The sequence below is a fragment of the Oncorhynchus keta genome, chromosome 6 (assembly GCF_023373465.1).
Source record: "Oncorhynchus keta strain PuntledgeMale-10-30-2019 chromosome 6, Oket_V2, whole genome shotgun sequence".
In the NCBI taxonomy this organism is placed as follows: domain Eukaryota; kingdom Metazoa; phylum Chordata; class Actinopteri; order Salmoniformes; family Salmonidae; genus Oncorhynchus; species Oncorhynchus keta.
This window is the reverse complement of record NC_068426.1, coordinates 11,768,385-11,786,717: the sequence shown is the minus strand read 5'-3', so window position 1 is coordinate 11,786,717 and position 18,333 is coordinate 11,768,385. Positions and strand designations below refer to the sequence as shown.

The window sequence follows — 18,333 nt, the reverse complement described above, 5'->3', positions numbered from 1 at the left end:
TCAGCTTATCAACAAGCTAATTTTTTAGAATCAGGTGTGCTACAATGGGGTTTGAGTTAAACCCTACAGGACACTAGCTTTCCAGGAACAGGGTTGAAGTAAACCTACAAGATGGTAGCTCTCCGGAAACAGGGTTAGAGAGCTCTGGATAGTATACCTGATGGAGTCAGCTCCAACCCCTTTGTGTCCAGACTGGACTCATCCCCATCCTCCTCTACTGCAGGCTGCCCATTCTCTTCAACCTCCCCCTTCTTCTTCTTCTTCATCTTCTTCTTCTTGGGAGTTGCGTCCGTTGTCTCTTTACTACTCCTCTTCCTCTTTGATCCAGGTGTTGGGGTATCAGTGTTTGGCTCCTCTGTCTCTGTGGGGATTGTCTCAACAATTGTCTCAATGGTCACTTTTTCAGGCTACATGGTGACGAAAAACAGAGGGGCAACAACAATAGAATATTGTTTAGATCAAAGCAAAACCTTCAATCAAAGCATTTGGTCACTTTGATTTATTGTTTCATATCAGCCGTGCACAGGGTGTCTCACAGACATAGGGTGTCTCAGACACAGGGTGTCTCACAGACACAGGGTGTCTCACAGACATAGGGTGTCTCACAGACATAGGGTGTCTCAGACACAGGGTGTCTCACAGACATAGGGTGTCTCACAGACATAGGGTGTCTCAGACACAGGGTGTCTCACAGACATAGGGTGTCTCACAGACATAGGGTGTCTCAGACACAGGGTGTCTCACAGACATAGGGTGTCTCACAGACATAGGGTGTCTCAGACACAGGGTGTCTCACAGACACAGGGTGTCTCACAGACACAGGGTGTCTCAGACACAGGGTGTCTCAGACACAGGGTGTCTCACAGACATAGGGTGTCTCAGACACAGGGTGTCTCACAGACATAGGGTGTCTCAGACACAGGGTGTCTCACAGACACAGGGTGTCTCAGACACAGGGTGTCTCACAGACATAGGGTGTCTCAGACACAGGGTGTCTCACAGACATAGGGTGTCTCAGACACAGGGTGTCTCACAGACATAGGGTGTCTCACAGACACAGGGTGTCTCACAGACACGGGGTGTCTCACAGACACGGGGTGTCTCACAGACACAGGGTGTCTCACAGACACAGGGTGTCTCACAGACATAGGGTGTCTCACAGACACAGGGTGTCTCACAGACACAGGGTGTCTTCACAGACATAGGGTGTCTTCACAGACACAGGGTGTCTTCACATACACAGGGTGTCTTCACATACACAAGGTGTCTTCACAGACACATGGTGTCTCACAGACACAGGGTGTCTTCACAGACACAGGGTGTCTTCACAGACACAGGGTGTCTTCACATACACAGGGTGTCTTCACAGACAAAGGGTGTCTTCACACAGGGTGTCTTCACAGACACAGGGTGTCTCACAGACACAGGGTGTCTCACAGACACAGGGTGTCTTCACAGACACAGGGTGTCTTCACATACACAGGGTGTCTTCACAGACAAAGGGTGTCTTCACAGACACAGGGTGTCTTCACATACACAAGGTGTCTTCACATACACAGGGTGTCTTCACAGACACATGGTGTCTTCACAGACACAGGGTGTCTTCACATACACAGGGTGTCTCACATACACAAGGTGTCTCACAGACACAGGGTGTCTCACATACACAGGGTGTCTCACATACACAAGGTGTCTCACATACACAGGGTGTCTTCACATACACAGGGTGTCTCACATACACAGGGTGTCTCACATACACAGGGTGTCTCACATACACAGGGTGTCTCACAGACACAGGGTGTCTCACAGACACAGGGTGTCTTCACAGACATAGGGTGTCTCACAGACACAGGGTGTCTTCACAGACACAGGGTGTCTTCACATACACAAGGTGTCTTCACAGACACAGGGTGTCTTCACAGACACAGGGTGTCTTCACAGACATAGGGTGTCTCACAGACACAGGGTGTCTCACAGACATAGGGTGTCTCACAGACATAGGGTGTCTCACAGACATAGGGTGTCTCACAGACATAGGGTGTCTCACAGACATAGGGTGTCTCACAGACATAGGGTGTCTCACAGACATAGGGTGTCTCACAGACATAGGGTGTCTCACAGACATAGAGTGTCTCACAGACACAGGGTGTCTCACAGACATAGGGTGTCTCACAGACACAGGGTGTCTCACAGACATAGGGTGTCTCACAGACATAGGGTGTGTTCACATACACAAGGTGTCTTCACAGACACAGGGTGTCTCACATACACAGGGTGTCTCACAGACATAGGGTGTCTCACAGACACAGGGTGTCTCACAGACACAGGGTGTCTTCACATACACAGGGTGTCTCACAGACACAGGGTGTCTCACAGACATAGGGTGTCTCACAGACATAGGGTGTCTCACAGACACAGGGTGTCTCACAGACACAGGGTGTCTCACAGACATAGGGTGTCTCACAGACACAGGGTGTCTCACAGACATAGGGTGTCTCACAGACATAGGGTGTCTCAGACACAGGGTGTCTCACAGACATAGGGTGTCTCACAGACATAGGGTGTCTCACAGACACAGGGTGTCTCACAGACATAGGGTGTCTCACAGACACAGGGTGTCTCACAGACATAGGGTGTCTCACAGACACAGGGTGTCTCACAGACATAGGGTGTCTCACAGACATAGGGTGTCTCAGACACAGGGTGTCTCACAGACATAGGGTGTCTCACAGACATAGGGTGTCTCACAGACACAGGGTGTCTCACAGACATAGGGTGTCTCACAGACACAGGGTGTCTCACAGACATAGGGTGTCTCACAGACACAGGGTGTCTCACAGACACAGGGTGTCTTCACATACACAAGGTGTCTTCACAGACACAGGGTGTCTTCACAGACACAGGGTGTCTTCACATACACAAGGTGTCTTCACAGACACAGGGTGTCTTCACAGACACATGGTGTCTTCACAGACACATGGTGTCTTCACAGACACAGGGTGTCTTCACATACACAAGGTGTCTTCACATACACAGGGTGTCTTCACAGACACATGGTGTCTTCACAGACACAGGGTGTCTTCACAGACACAGGGTGTCTTCACATACACAAGGTGTCTTCACATACACAGGGTGTCTTCACAGACACATGGTGTCTTCACAGACACATGGTGTCTTCACAGACACAGGGTGTCTTCACAGACACAGGGTGCCTTCACATACACAGGGTGCCTTCACATACACAGGGTGTCTTCACATACACAGGGTGTCTTCACAGACACATGGTGTCTTCACAGACACAAGGTGTCTTCACATACACAGGGTGTCTTCACATACACAGGGTGTCTTCACAGACACAGGGTGTCTTCACAGACACAGGGTGTCTTCACATACACAAGGTGTCTTCACAGACACAGGGTGTCTTCACAGACACAGGGTGCCTTCACATACACAAGGTATCTTCACAGACACAGGGTGTCTTCACATACACAGGGTGTCTTCACAGACACAGGGTGTCTTCACAGACACAGGGTGTCTTCACATACACAGGGTGTCTTCACAGACACATGGTGTCTCACAGACAAAGGGTTACATCATTGATTACTTTACTTACCTCCGAGTCTTCAGATGCTGAATTGGTGATAACTGGGTCAACACACTCCTTTGACTCCTCTTCTAAAGTAGTTCTGATCTCAGCAGCTAAAGATACATTTAAAAATACATTTCATAAAACTGGTCATTTACTTGTTTGACTGTATTTTCCTTGTTTTTCTCCCTCTCAGTTATTTCATTGCAAGATGATGGAAAGTCATATATTTTTTATTTCATCCCAAACTTTATGAACAGTGTTTCTGTTGTGACTGTCCTCTCTCTGTGTTTCACTTTTGTTGAACACTCATTTGTACTTAGCTTATGTTCCTGTCCTTTGTTAATTTAGATACTGCATTATGATGTGTGGTTTATTCCTTTTCTGGCCTCAGCTCTAAAGTGATCCAAGTTGTCAGTGGAGTCCACGTTTGGTTCTTCTAGACCAGGTGGGGAGAAATGGCTAGTCTTACCCGTAGCAGGGGCTTCTGATGGGAGTTCAGGGGTGTCACTCTTGTCCTCTGATGTTGTAGAGGTCACTATCTGATCCTCTGTCTTGGGCTTCTCTGAAGAAATGTCTGTCTTTAGGACCTTCTGGGGACTCTCTGGGACTTCCTCCTCCTTTGCACTCTCTGGCCCAGAGGCAGGGGGTGTGTCCACCTCAGGGACTGTCATGGAAAGGAGGAGGTCATAGATAGCCACAGACACAGAACTAACCAAAATGCAACTACACCAAGCAAAATGGTCAACACCAAAAAACAACACATGACAGGAGTGAGGTCTGGGCTGGTGTACCTTCAGGAGGAGATCCTTCAATATCGGTTGGATCCTCACTGCTGTTTTCCTCAGCTGTTTCAGTTGTAGGTATGACTGGAACAGCTTCAACCTTCTGTCAGGGCATGAAGTGCAATATGAATAAGGAACCAATATGGTGTTGGTGGAAAAACAAACAATTAGCAGTCCAGAAAGAATGTCAATGACATCCGTACATCTCCCGTACCGTACATACCTGTTGGACTGTGTTCCATGACATCCGTACATCTCCCGTACCGTACATACCTGTTGGACTGTGTTCCATGACATCCCTACATCTCCCGTACCGTACATACCTGTTGGACTGTGTTCCATGACATCCGTACATCTCCCGTACCGTACATACCTGTTGGACTGTGTTCCATGACATCCCTACATCTCCCGTACCATACATACCTGTTGGACTGTGTTCCATGACATCCCTACATCTCCCGTACAGTACATACCTGTTGGGACTGTGTTCCATGACATCCGTACATCTCCCGTACCGTACATACCTGTTGGACTGTGTTCCATGACATCCCTACATCTCCCGTACCGTACATACCTCTGTTGGACTGTGTTCCATGACATCCCTACATCTCCCGTACCGTACATACCTGTTGGACTGTGTTCCATGACATCCCTACATCTCCCGTACCGTACATACCTGTTGGACTGTGTTCCATGACATCCATACATCTCCCGTACCGTACATACCTGTTGGACTGTGTTCCATGACATCCCTACATCTCCCTTACAGTACATACCTGTTGGACTGTGTTCCATGACATCCCTACATCTCCCGTACCGTACATACCTGTTGGACTGTGTTCCATGACATCCCTACATCTCCCGTACCGTACATACCTGTTGGACTGTGTTCCATGACATCCCTACATCTCCCGTACCGTACATACCTGTTGGACTGTGTTCCATGACATCCCTACATCTCCCGTACCGTACATACCTGTTGGACTGTGTTCCATGACATCCGTACATCTCCCGTACCGTACATACCTGTTGGACTGTGTTCCATGACATCCCTACATCTCCCGTACCGTACATACCTGTTGGACTGTGTTCCATGACATCCCTACATCTCCCGTACCGTACATACCTGTTGGACTGTGTTCCATGACATCCCTACATCTCCCATACAGTACATACCTGTTGGGACTGTGTTCCATGACATCCGTACATCTCCCGTACCGTACATACCTGTTGGACTGTGTTCCATGACATCCCTACATCTCCCGTACCGTACATACCTCTGTTGGACTGTGTTCCATGACATCCCTACATCTCCCGTACCGTACATACCTGTTGGACTGTGTTCCATGACATCCCTACATCTCCCGTACCGTACATACCTGTTGGACTGTGTTCCATGACATCCATACATCTCCCGTACCGTACATACCTGTTGGACTGTGTTCCATGACATCCCTACATCTCCCGTACCGTACATACCTGTTGGACTGTGTTCCATGACATCCGTACATCTCCCGAACCGTACATACATGTTGGACTGTGTTCCATGACATCCGTACATCTCCCGTACCGTACATACCTGTTGGACTGTGTTCCATGACATCCCTACATCTCCCATACAGTACATACCTGTTGGACTGTGTTCCATGACATCCGTACATCTCCCGTACCGTACATACATGTTGGACTGTGTTCCATGACATCCGTACATCTCCCGTACCGTACATACCTGTTGGACTGTGTTCCATGACATCCATACATCTCCCGTACCGTACATACCTGTTGGACTGTGTTCCATGACATCCCTACATCTCCCGTACAGTACATACCTGTTGGACTGTGTTCCATGACATCCCTACATCTCCCGTACCGTACATACCTCTGTTGGACTGTGTTCCATGACATCCCTACATCTCCCGTACCGTACATACCTGTTGGACTGTGTTCCATGACATCCATACATCTCCCGTACCGTACATACCTGTTGGACTGTGTTCCATGACATCCCTACATCTCCCGTACCGTACATACATGTTGGACTGTGTTCCATGACATCGGTACATCTCCCGTACCGTACATACCTGTTGGACTGTGTTCCATGACATCCGTACATCTCCCATACAGTACATACCTGTTGGGACTGTGTTCCATGACATCCCTACATCTCCCATACAGTACATACCTGTTGGACTGTGTTCCATGACATCCATACATCTCCCGTACCGTACATACCTGTTGGACTGTGTTCCATGACATCCCTACATCTCCCGTACCGTACATACCTGTTGGACTGTGTTCCATGACATCCGTACATCTCCCGTACCGTACATACCTGTTGGACTGTGTTCCATGACATCCCTACATCTCCCGTACCGTACATACCTGTTGGACTGTGTGTCCATGACATCCGTACATCTCCCGTACCGTACATACCTGTTGGACTGTGTTCCATGACATCCGTACATCTCCCGTACCGTACATACCTGTTGGACTATGTTCCATGACATCCCTACATCTCTCCCGTACCGTACATACCTGTTGGGGCTGTGTTCCATGACATCCCTACATCGTCCATACCGTACATACCTGCTGGACTGTGTTCCATGACATCCCTACATCGTCCATACCGTACATACCTGCTGGACTGTGTTCCATGACATCCCTACATCGTCCATACCGTACATACCTGCTGGACTGTGTTCCATGACATCCCTACATCGTCCATACCGTACATACCCCTGCTGGACTGTGTTCCATGACACGCCTACATCGTCCATACCGTACATACCTCTGCTGGACTGTGTTCCATGACATGCCTACATCGTCCATACCGTACATACCTCTGCTGGACTGTGTTCCATGACATGCCTACATCGTCCATACCGTACATACCTCTGCTGGACTGTGTTCCATGACATGCCTACATCGTCCATACCGTACATACCTCTGCTGGACTGTGTTCCATGACATGCCTACATCGTCCATACCGTACATACCTCTGCTGGACTGTGTTCCATGACATGCCTACATCGTCCATACCGTACATACCTCTGCTGGACTGTGTTCCATGACATGCCTACATCTCCCGTACCGTACATACCTCTGCTGGACTGTGTTCCATGACATCCCTACATCGTCCATACCGTACATACCTCTGCTGGACTGTGTTCCATGACATGCCTACATCTCCCGTACCGTACATACCTCTGCTGGACTGTGTTCCATGACATCCCTACATCGTCCATACCGTACATACCTCTGCTGGACTGTGTTCCTCTGTACCTCCCTCCTTGCCAGCAGGAGGCGTTGCCTGGGTTTGCGTGACAGATTTCTCAGATGGTGTGGATTCTGGTTTCTGGTCACATACGTCAGATTCATAAGCACAGATAAAATACAAGGTCAATTTAATCTATGCAAGTTGAAGTTTATATAATAAATGCCACTGCCAAACATTTTCACTTTGATATGCACAGTAATTATCAGTTTAATTTAGGGCTGACCCCAATTAGTTGATTGGTCGATTGTTTGGCTGTTGTTCGACTGAGATTGTATATATTTGTTACTGCTCGACTAAACAGTACCAATTACAAATTTGGAGACACCTACTCATTCCAGGGTTTTTCTTTATTTTTCAAAAATATGAAATAACACATATGGAATCATGTAGTAAACAAAAGTGTCAAACAAATCAAAATATATTTTATATTTGAGATTCTTCAAAGTAGCCACCCTTTGCCTTGACGACAGCTTTGCACACTCTTTGCATTCTCTCAACCAACTTCATGAGTTAGTCACCTGGACAAGGTAGGGTTGGTATACAGAAGATAGCCATATTTGGTAAAAAACCAAGTCCATATTAAGGCAAGAACAGCTCAAATAAGCAAAGAGAAACGACAGTCCATCATTACTTTCAGACATGAAGGTCAGTCAATCCAGAAAATGAAGAACTTTGAAAGTTTCTTCAAGTGCAGCCGCAAAAACCATCAATGCTATGATGAAACTGGCTCTCATGAGGACCACCAGACCCAGAGTTACCAGAGGACCACCAGACCCAGAGTTACCAGAGGACCACCAGACCCAGAGTTACCAGAGGACCACCAGACCCAGAGTTACCAGAGGACCACCAGACCCAGAGTTACCAGAGGACCACCAGACCCAGAGTTACCAGAGGACCACCAGACCCAGGGTTACCAGAGGACCACCAGACCCAGAGTTACCAGAGGACCACCAGACCCAGAGTTACCAGAGGACCACCAGACCCAGAGTTACCAGAGGACCACCAGACCCAGAGTTACCAGAGGACCACCAGACCCAGAGTTACCAGAGGACCACCAGACCCAGAGTTACCAGAGGACCACCAGACCCAGAGTTACCAGAGCACCACCAGACCCAGAGTTACCAGAGGACCACCAGACCCAGAGTTACCAGAGGACCACCAGACCCAGAGTTACCAGAGGACCACCAGACCCAGAGTTACCAGAGGACCACCAGACCCAGAGTTACCAGAGCACCACCAGACCCAGAGTTACCAGAGGACCACGAGACCCAGAGTTACCAGAGGACCACCAGACCCAGAGTTACCAGTGGACCACCAGACCCAGAGTTACCAGAGGACCACCAGACCCAGAGTTACCAGAGGACCACCAGACCCAGAGTTACCAGAGGACCACCAGACCCAGAGTTACCAGAGGACCACCAGACCCAGAGTTACCAGAGGACTACCAGACCCAGAGTTACCAGAGGACCACCAGACCCAGAGTTACCAGAGGACCACCAGACCCAGAGTTACCAGAGGACCACCAGACCCAGAGTTACCAGAGGACCACCAGACCCAGAGTTACCAGAGGACCACCAGACCCAGAGTTACCAGAGGACCACCAGACCCAGAGTTACCAGAGGACCACCAGACCCAGAGTTACCAGAGGACTACCAGACCCAGAGTTACCAGAGGACCACCAGACCCAGAGTTACCAGTGGACCACCAGACCCAGAGTTACCAGAGGACCACCAGACCCAGAGTTACCAGAGGACCACCAGACCCAGAGTTACCAGAGGACCACCAGACCCAGAGTTACCAGAGGACCACCAGACCCAGAGTTACCAGAGGACCACCAGACCCAGAGTTACCTCTGCTGCAGAGGATACGTTCATTCAGTTACCAGCCTCAGAAATTGCTGCCCAAATAAATGCTTCACAGAGTTCAAGTAACAGACACATCTCAACATCAACTGTTCAGAGGAGACTGTGTGAATCAGGCCTTCATGGTCGAATTGCTGAAAAGAAACCACTACTAAAGGACACCAATAAGAGGAAGAGACTTGATTTGGCCAAGAATCACTAGCTATGGACATTAGAACGGTGGAAATCTGTCCTTTGAGATTTTTGGTTCCAACCGCCGTGTTTTTGTGAGATGCAGAGCAGGTGAACGTATGATCTCCGCATGTGTGGTTCCCACCGTGAAGCATGGAGGAGGAGGTGTGATGGTGCTTTGCTGGTGACACTGTAAGTGATTTATTTAGAATTCAAAGCACACTTAACCAGCATGGCTACCACAGCGTTCTGCTGCGATACATCATAACATCTGGTTTGCACTTAGTGGGACTATCATTTGTTTTTCAACGGGACAATGACCCAACACACCTCCAGGCTGTGTAAGGGCTATTTGACTAAAGAGAGTGATGGAGTGCTGCATCAGATGACCTGGCCTCCACAATCACCCGACCTCAACCCAATTGAGATGGTTTGGATGAGTTGGACCGCAGAGTGAAGCAAAAGCAGCCAACATGTGTTCAGCATATGTGGGAACTCCTTCAAGACTGTTGGAAAATTATTTCAGATGAAGCTGGTTGAGAGAATGCAACGAGTGTGCAAAGCTGTCATCAAGGCAAAGGGTGGCAACTTGAAGAATCTAAAATCTATTTGGATTTGTTTAACACTTTTTTGGTTACTACATGATTCCATAAGTGTTATTTCAACAGTTTTGATGTCTTCACTACTATTCTTCAATATAAAAATAAAGAAAAACCCTTGAATGATTAGGTGTGTCCAAACTTTTGACTTGTACTGTATATCAACAGTAGTACATTTAATTCCTTGAATTTATAATCTACAATGTTTGTTACTCTGGTTATGTTAATTATTTGAATGCATTAAATATTATTATTCCAGTCTTCCTGTTGTCATTGTCGGAGTGGACACATTATTAGCAGAGCGCACAACCTATGCTACACTTGTGAGAAACTCGTTTTGGTTTATTTCATTTCATTTACGAGTTTGGTCAATTTCGTCATTGTCTTTTATTTGGGGCGCTCCTGTCCATGTTGAGTAAAGACTCGCACAAATAGAAGTAGGCCATAGGCTACCTGAAAAATCTCCCCAGCTCTCTCCCTTTTGATAACCACTTAGCGTGAAAGCAAAACATGTCATGCTCTGAGCTAGTTGAAACATTATAAAATATGCCTCTACATGATTACTTCTTATCAGTGTTTGACTTGGATTGAAATACGTTCCGGTACTCATTTTGGGTGCTGGTACCATTTATATTTAGGTGGCCATGTGTAGCCAATGTAAATGATAGGATATTTATTTTATCAGGATACTTTCTACCTGCAAGCTGCAGTTTTTATTTGTTGGCTTTATGTAGACATATTTGACATAGTTGGTTACTTTTTAGGTATCTTTTTCATTTAGATTTGGATAAAAATTTTATTAACCACATGACAATGATTTTCAGATATGAAGCAGTTATTATAAATGAAATTAAACTGTTTCATAAACATGTGCATATGAACTGGCACACAGACGGGTAGGATTGGTAAGATAAATTTGCATTCCACATGAAAAGGTTTTCTAACTCCTCATGTAGTCTATTACTGGCAACTTCAGGAGAGTAATGGCAGAACCTGTGAAAGCCAGCGGGAGAGGGAGGGGAATTAGTGGAGTCAGGTTCTCTTCTGGTTATCTAGATCTCTGGCGCCATCATGAGGGAGGGGAATTAGTGGAGTCAGGTTCTCTTCTGGTTATCTAGATCTCTGGCGCCATCATGAGGGAGGGGAATTAGTGGAGTCAGGTTCTCTTCTGGTTATCTAGATCTCTGGCGCCATCATGAGGGAGGGGAATTAGTGGAGTCAGGTTCTCTTCTGGTTATCTAGATCTCTGGCGCCATCATGAGGGAGGGGAATTAGTGGAGTCAGGTTCTCTTCTGGTTATCTAGATCTCTGGCGCCATCATGAGGGAGGGGAATTAGTGGAGTCAGGTTCTCTTCTGGTTATCTAGATCTCTGGCGCCATCATGAGGGAGGGGAATTAGTGGAGTCAGGTTCTCTTCTGGTTATCTAGATCTCTGGCGCCATCATGAGGGAGGGGAATTAGTGGAGTCAGGTTCTCTTCTGGTTATCTAGATCTCTGGCGCCATCATGAGGGAGGGGAATTAGTGGAGTCAGGTTCTCTTCTGGTTATCTAGATCTCTGGCGCCATCATGAGGGAGGGGAATTAGTGGAGTCAGGTTCTCTTCTGGTTATCTAGATCTCTGGCGCCATCATGAGGGAGGGGAATTAGTGGAGTCAGGTTCTCTTCTGGTTATCTAGATCTCTGGCGCCATCATGAGGGAGGGGTTCTCTTCTGGTTAATTAGTGGGGAGGGGAAGGTTCTCTTCTGGTTATCTAGATCTCTGGCGCCATCATGAGGGAGGGGAATTAGTGGAGTCAGGTTCTCTTCTGGTTATCTAGATCTCTGGCGCCATCATGAGGGAGGGGAATTAGTGGAGTCAGGTTCTCTTCTGGTTATCTAGATCTCTGGCGCCATCATGAGGGAGGGGAATTAGTGGAGTCAGGTTCTCTTCTGGTTATCTAGATCTCTGGCGCCATCATGAGGGAGGGGAATTAGTGGAGTCAGGTTCTCTTCTGGTTATCTAGATCTCTGGCGCCATCATGAGGGAGGGAATTAGTGGAGTCAGGTTCTCTTCTGGTTATCTAGATCTCTGGCGCCATCATGAGGGAGGGGAATTAGTGGAGTCAGGTTCTCTTCTGGTTATCTAGATCTCTGGCGCCATCATGAGGGAGGGGAATTAGTGGAGTCAGGTTCTCTTCTGGTTATCTAGATCTCTGGCGCCATCATGAGGGAGGGGAATTAGTGGAGTCAGGTTCTCTTCTGGTTATCTAGATCTCTGGCGCCATCATGAGGGAGGGGAATTAGTGGAGTCAGGTTCTCTTCTGGTTATCTAGATCTCTGGCGCCATCATGAGGGAGGGAATTAGTGGAGTCAGGTTCTCTTCTGGTTATCTAGATCTCTGGCGCCATCATGAGGGAGGGAATTAGTGGAGTCAGGTTCTCTTCTGGTTATCTAGATCTCTGGCGCCATCATGAGGGAGGGGAATTAGTGGAGTCAGGTTCTCTTCTGGTTATCTAGATCTCTGGCGCCATCATGAGGGAGGGGAATTAGTGGAGTCAGGTTCTCTTCTGGTTATCTAGATCTCTGGCGCCATCATGAGGGAGGGGAATTAGTGGAGTCAGGTTCTCTTCTGGTTATCTAGATCTCTGGCGCCATCATGAGGGAGGGGAATTAGTGGAGTCAGGTTCTCTTCTGGTTATCTAGATCTCTGGCGCCATCATGAGGGAGGGGAATTAGTGGAGTCAGGTTCTCTTCTGGTTATCTAGATCTCTGGCGCCATCATGAGGGAGGGAATTAGTGGAGTCAGGTTCTCTTCTGGTTATCTAGATCTCTGGCGCCATCATGAGGGAGGGAATTAGTGGAGTCAGGTTCTCTTCTGGTTATCTAGATCTCTGGCGCCATCATGAGGGAGGGGAATTAGTGGAGTCAGGTTCTCTTCTGGTTATCTAGATCTCTGGCGCCATCATGAGGGAGGGGAATTAGTGGAGTCAGGTTCTCTTCTGGTTATCTAGATCTCTGGCGCCATCATGAGGGAGGGAATTAGTGGAGTCAGGTTCTCTTCTGGTTATCTAGATCTCTGGCGCCATCATGAGGGAGGGGAATTAGTGGAGTCAGGTTCTCTTCTGGTTATCTAGATCTCTGGCGCCATCATGAGGGAGGGGAATTAGTGGAGTCAGGTTCTCTTCTGGTTATCTAGATCTCTGGCGCCATCATGAGGGAGGGAATTAGTGGAGTCAGGTTCTCTTCTGGTTATCTAGATCTCTGGCGCCATCATGAGGGAGGGGAATTAGTGGAGTCAGGTTCTCTTCTGGTTATCTAGATCTCTGGCGCCATCATGAGGGAGGGGAATTAGTGGAGTCAGGTTCTCTTCTGGTTATCTAGATCTCTGGCGCCATCATGAGGGAGGGGAATTAGTGGAGTCAGGTTCTCTTCTGGTTATCTAGATCTCTGGCGCCATCATGAGGGAGGGGAATTAGTGGAGTCAGGTTCTCTTCTGGTTATCTAGATCTCTGGCGCCATCATGAGGGAGGGGAATTAGTGGAGTCAGGTTCTCTTCTGGTTATCTAGATCTCTGGCGCCATCATGAGGGAGGGGAATTAGTGGAGTCAGGTTCTCTTCTGGTTATCTAGATCTCTGGCGCCATCATGAGGGAGGGGAATTAGTGGAGTCAGGTTCTCTTCTGGTTATCTAGATCTCTGGCGCCATCATGAGGGAGGGGAATTAGTGGAGTCAGGTTCTCTTCTGGTTATCTAGATCTCTGGCGCCATCATGAGGGAGGGGAATTAGTGGAGTCAGGTTCTCTTCTGGTTATCTAGATCTCTGGCGCCATCATGAGGCATTTGTCTTATTTCATCAAACCATAAGCTTTAAGCCTCAGACAAGCTCAATGCATAAAGTTATTTTTATTAAAACACATAGGGTGTGTCTATATATGGAAAAATACAACGTTCTTTTTGGACCAGACGACTTTCGGTCGACAAAGATTTGTTTTAGTCCGGGACAGCCCTAGTTAAATTTGATGGGCTATGAGACTGACCGATGGTGTTTCTTCATCCTCACTGGCTGAGGAATCTTTGTCCTCCTCCTGTACTGGAGTTGAAGGTTTGGCTACGAAGGTAGCAGTGACCTTCTGTAGAAACAAAAACAAACAAACAGAATGTCGGTACAACTGCAGACGCCAAATCATCACCAAAAACACATCAGAACAGGTTAATAACATATGACTTACTTTAGCTGGCTTGCCCTCCTCAGTGTCAGACTCATCACTGTCCGAGCTGTCGGCCTTCTTAGCTGCAGCAGGGGCCTTGGGTGTGGTTTTAGCCGGGCTGGGAGTGGGCTTGGCAGGGGCCTCATCCTCACTGTCAGAGGAATCTGAGCTGTCAGTCTCCATCTTAGCAGCTGCTGCTGGGGTCTTAGGAGAGGCTTTGGCCTTGCTTGGGGCTGAGACTGGGGTGGTTTTCTGCTTGGTAGTAGATTCAGGTTTAAGAAAGCTCTAGGATTATACACCAATTTATCCTCAGTATTATCACAGGATTAACACCACTATCAAATCATATATTTCTGGCATATGATACAGACCTTTACAGGAGCCTCCTCCTCACTGTCTGAGTCAGAGCTGTCGCTGTCAGAGCTCTGTGTTTTCTTCTCTGCAGCAGGAGTCTTGGGAGCAGCTGTAGCCTGACTGGGGGTGACTACACTGGGTTTCACTGGGGCTGCTGGGCTCGCCTTGGCTGGTTTCACAGGAGCAGCTTTCAGGGTCTGTGTTGATTTCTGAAACAAATAATTATTTCAGAAATAAAACAACTCAATATTTGTTTTTCTTATTGACAAGGGGAAGTGGTTTAATGACTATTTCTCAAGTGTGACTTACCTTGACAGTAACCTCCTCTTCACTGTCTGAGGTGTCACTTTCTGAGGTCTCTGCTTTACTGGGAGCTGTAGGGGTGGCTGGAGTCTTACTGGGAGCTGAGGCCTTACTGGGAGCTGCCTCTATGACTGTAGCAGGAGTCTGAAACACAAATCCACACAGAGAAGTGTCAATAAACAACATTATAGTTGTACATTTTCGAGACATGATTCCACAGAAAAAAAATCTGTTTGCGTGTTCTAATAGCGCAAATATTCTTTCATCTGCGTGAAAGGAATGTCCTCCTCACTGCTGTCACTGTCTGAGCTCTCTGCTGGTTGAGGGAGTGATAGCTAGTTTGCTGGACTTCACTGGTTCTGGTGATTTCACTGCTACAGCCTTGACTGGAGCAGCTTCCCCCAGCTTGGTCTTAGGGAGAGAGCAGATGCAGATCTGGAGACTATCACAGAAGTAATGACTTTTGGTGTTTATGGTCTACTGCACTTCCTATGACCTACAGTAGATCAAGTTGTGCGTTGTACAGTAAATGGGATCTATATAGTAGGATTATTTTACAAACCTTAGGAGCCTCCTCCTCACTGTCTGAGTCGGAGCTGTCGCTGTCAGAGCTCTGTGTTTTCTTCTCTGCAGCAGGAGTCTTGGGAGCAGCTGTAGCCTGACTGGGGGTGACTACACTGGGCTTCACTGGGGCTGCTGGGATCGCCTTGGCTGGTTTCACAGGAGCAGCTTTCAGGGTCTGTGTTGATTTCTGAAACAAAAAAATATATCAAGGTATTATATCAGGAATAAAACCAACTCAATATTTGTTTTTATTAGTGACAAGGAGAAATGGTTTAATGACTATTTCTCAGGTGTGACTTACCTTTACAGTTAACTCATCTTCACTGTCTGAGTCAGAGCTGTCGCTGTCAGAGCTCTGTGTTTTCTTCCCTGCAGCAGGAGTCTTGGGAGCAGCTGTAGCCTGACTGGGGGTGACTACACTGGGCTTCACTGGGGCTGCTGGGATCGCCTTGGCTGGTTTCACAGGAGCAGCTTTCAGGGTCTGTGTTGATTTCTGAAACAAAACAATTATATCAAGGCATTATATCAGGAATAAAACCAACTCAATATTTGTTTTTATTAGTGACAAGAAATGGTTTAATTACGATACTGAACAAAAATATGAACGCAACATGCAACAATTTCAAAGATTTTACTGAGTTACACTTCATAAAAGGAAATCCATCAATTGAATTCAATTGATTAAGCCCTAATCTATGGATTTAACATGACTGGGCAGTGGTGCAGCCATGGGTGGGCCTTGGAGGGCATAAGCCCATCCATTTGGCAGCCAGGCCCAGCCAATCAGAATTAGTTTTTCAACACAAAAGGGCTTTTACAGACAGAAATACTCCTCAGCACCCCACCCTCCTCAGACAATCCGGCAGGTGAAGAAGCCGGTTGTGGAGGTCCTGGGCTGGCATGGTTACACATTGTCTGCCGCTGTGAGGCCGGTTGGATGTACTGCCAAATTCTCCAAAATGACATAGGAGGCAGCTTATGGTAGAGAAATTAACATTAAATTCTATGGCAACAGCTCTGGTGAACATTCCTGCAATCAGCATACCAATTGCACGCACCCTCAGAACTTGAGACATATGTGGCATTGTTTTGTGTGACAAAACTGCACATTTTAATCCTTTTATTGTCACCAGCACAAGGTGCACCTTTGTAATAATCATGCTGTTTACCCAGAATCTTGATATGCCACACCAGTCAGGTGGGTGGATTATCCTGGAAAATGAGAAATGCTCACTAACAGGGATGTAAACAAATTTGTGCACAAAATTAGAGAGAAATAAGCTTTTAGTGCGTACGGAACATTACTGGGATCTTTTATTTCACCTCATGAAACATGGGACCCTCACTTTACATGTTGCATTTATATTTTTGTTCAGTGTATTTCTCAAGTGTGACTTACCTTTACAGTTAACTCATCTTCACTGTCTGAGTCAGAGCTGTCGCTGTCAGAGCTCTGTGCTTTCTTCTCTGCAGCAGGAGTCTTGGGAGCAGCTGTAGCCTGACTGGGGGTGACTACACTGGGCTTCACTGGGGCTGTTGGGATCGCCTTGGCTGGTTTCACAGGAGCAGCTTTCAGGGTCTGTGTTGATTTCTGAAACAAAAAAATATATCAAGGTATTATATCAGGAATAAAACCAACTCAATATTTGTTTTTATTAGTGACAAGGAGAAATGGTTTAATGACTATTTCTCAGGTGTGACTTACCTTTACAGTTAACTCATCTTCACTGTCTGAGTCGGAGCTGTCGCTGTCAGAGCTCTGCGCTTTCTTCTCTGCAGCAGGAGTCTTGGCAGCAGCTTTAGCCTGACTGGGGGTGACTACACTGGGCTTCACTGGGGCTGCTGGGATCGCCTTGGCTGGTTTCACAGGAGCAGCTTTGGGTGTCAGTGCAGGATTCTGAAACAAATAATTATATCAAGCTCTTCAAGAAAATAAACTTGCTATAGGACAGGGTAGCATGATATTAGTCAGTTGTGACCTACCTTTACAGGAGCCTCCTCCTCAGTGTCATCACTGTCACTGTCTGAGCTGTTTGTTGGTTTTTTAATAGGGGTGGATTTCACTGCTTCTGCCTTGACCAGAGTTGCAGCCACAGGCTTGGCTTTGGGTGTCGCCACAGGTTTCTGGAACAGAGACAAATGAAACATGGCATGAGAACCGTGTTTCCTGGTCGGTGTCACAGACAGTCACTCGAAGCTGAGCGCCATTATAGAGCTTGTCAGGCTAGAGCCAAGGGGATTGACCCTGTCCAAACAGAGTTACAGGACCATGGGTCACTGCTTCAACACAAAGGAGCAGTACAGCCCTGCCAAATACAAACTGTCCACGGGGGTGTTAGCTGTGATTTTAGAGGACTATAATAATATCTATGCCAATGTTCACACACATCATTACAGTGACTGGATGACAGATATGGTTGTCTGTGTATCTCTACTGTTAAAGTTGATTCATAAAAAAATACTGTACAATGGGTCAAAGGAAGTTCAGGAAGTCACCAATCATTGTGCTCCGAGTTTTTATTCTATGACTTCCCAGCTTGTATGTCATAGAATATATTTCAGACTCAAGCTTAAATTTGTGTGAGAGCATTACTGTAGTCAGGTATCATTAGGATTCACCTTTACAGGAGCCTCCTCCTCACTGTC

At 47.2% G+C, this 18,333-nt stretch overlaps 1 protein-coding gene across 36 annotated transcripts in view; it reads right to left on the bottom strand.

Moving 5' to 3' along the window:
• Positions 1–262: 262 nt before the first annotated feature.
• Positions 263–18,333, bottom strand: part of LOC118384948 (nucleolar protein dao-5-like) — a 21,949-nt gene continuing 3,878 nt past the window's right edge. Inside the window, exons 8-24 of one of the 36 annotated variants that reach the window (XM_052520705.1) lie at positions 18,307–18,333; positions 17,671–17,811; positions 17,393–17,584; positions 17,087–17,278; positions 15,989–16,180; positions 15,686–15,874; positions 15,130–15,267; positions 14,838–15,029; positions 14,488–14,718; positions 14,296–14,388; positions 6,805–7,726; positions 6,604–6,753; positions 5,801–5,850; positions 4,381–5,347; positions 4,059–4,253; positions 3,614–3,699; positions 263–407 (exon numbers count right to left, since the gene is read on the bottom strand). The exon at positions 18,307–18,333 is cut by the window's right edge and continues 159 nt beyond it. In XM_052520705.1, coding sequence (XP_052376665.1) covers positions 7,604–7,726; positions 14,296–14,388; positions 14,488–14,718; positions 14,838–15,029; positions 15,130–15,267; positions 15,686–15,874; positions 15,989–16,180; positions 17,087–17,278; positions 17,393–17,584; positions 17,671–17,811; positions 18,307–18,333 — 1,710 coding nt within the window. In that variant the 3' untranslated portion in view covers positions 263–407; positions 3,614–3,699; positions 4,059–4,253; ... (2 more) ...; positions 6,604–6,753; positions 6,805–7,603. Of the gene's footprint in view, positions 408–3,613; positions 3,700–4,058; positions 4,254–4,380; positions 6,353–6,553; positions 6,754–6,804; positions 7,727–14,295; positions 14,389–14,487; positions 14,719–14,837; positions 15,030–15,129; positions 15,268–15,685; positions 15,875–15,988; positions 16,181–17,086; positions 17,279–17,392; positions 17,585–17,670; positions 17,812–18,306 lie in introns of those variants that run through there. The other 35 variants (XM_052520706.1, XM_052520676.1, XM_052520686.1 and 32 more) reach the window with 35 other exon arrangements.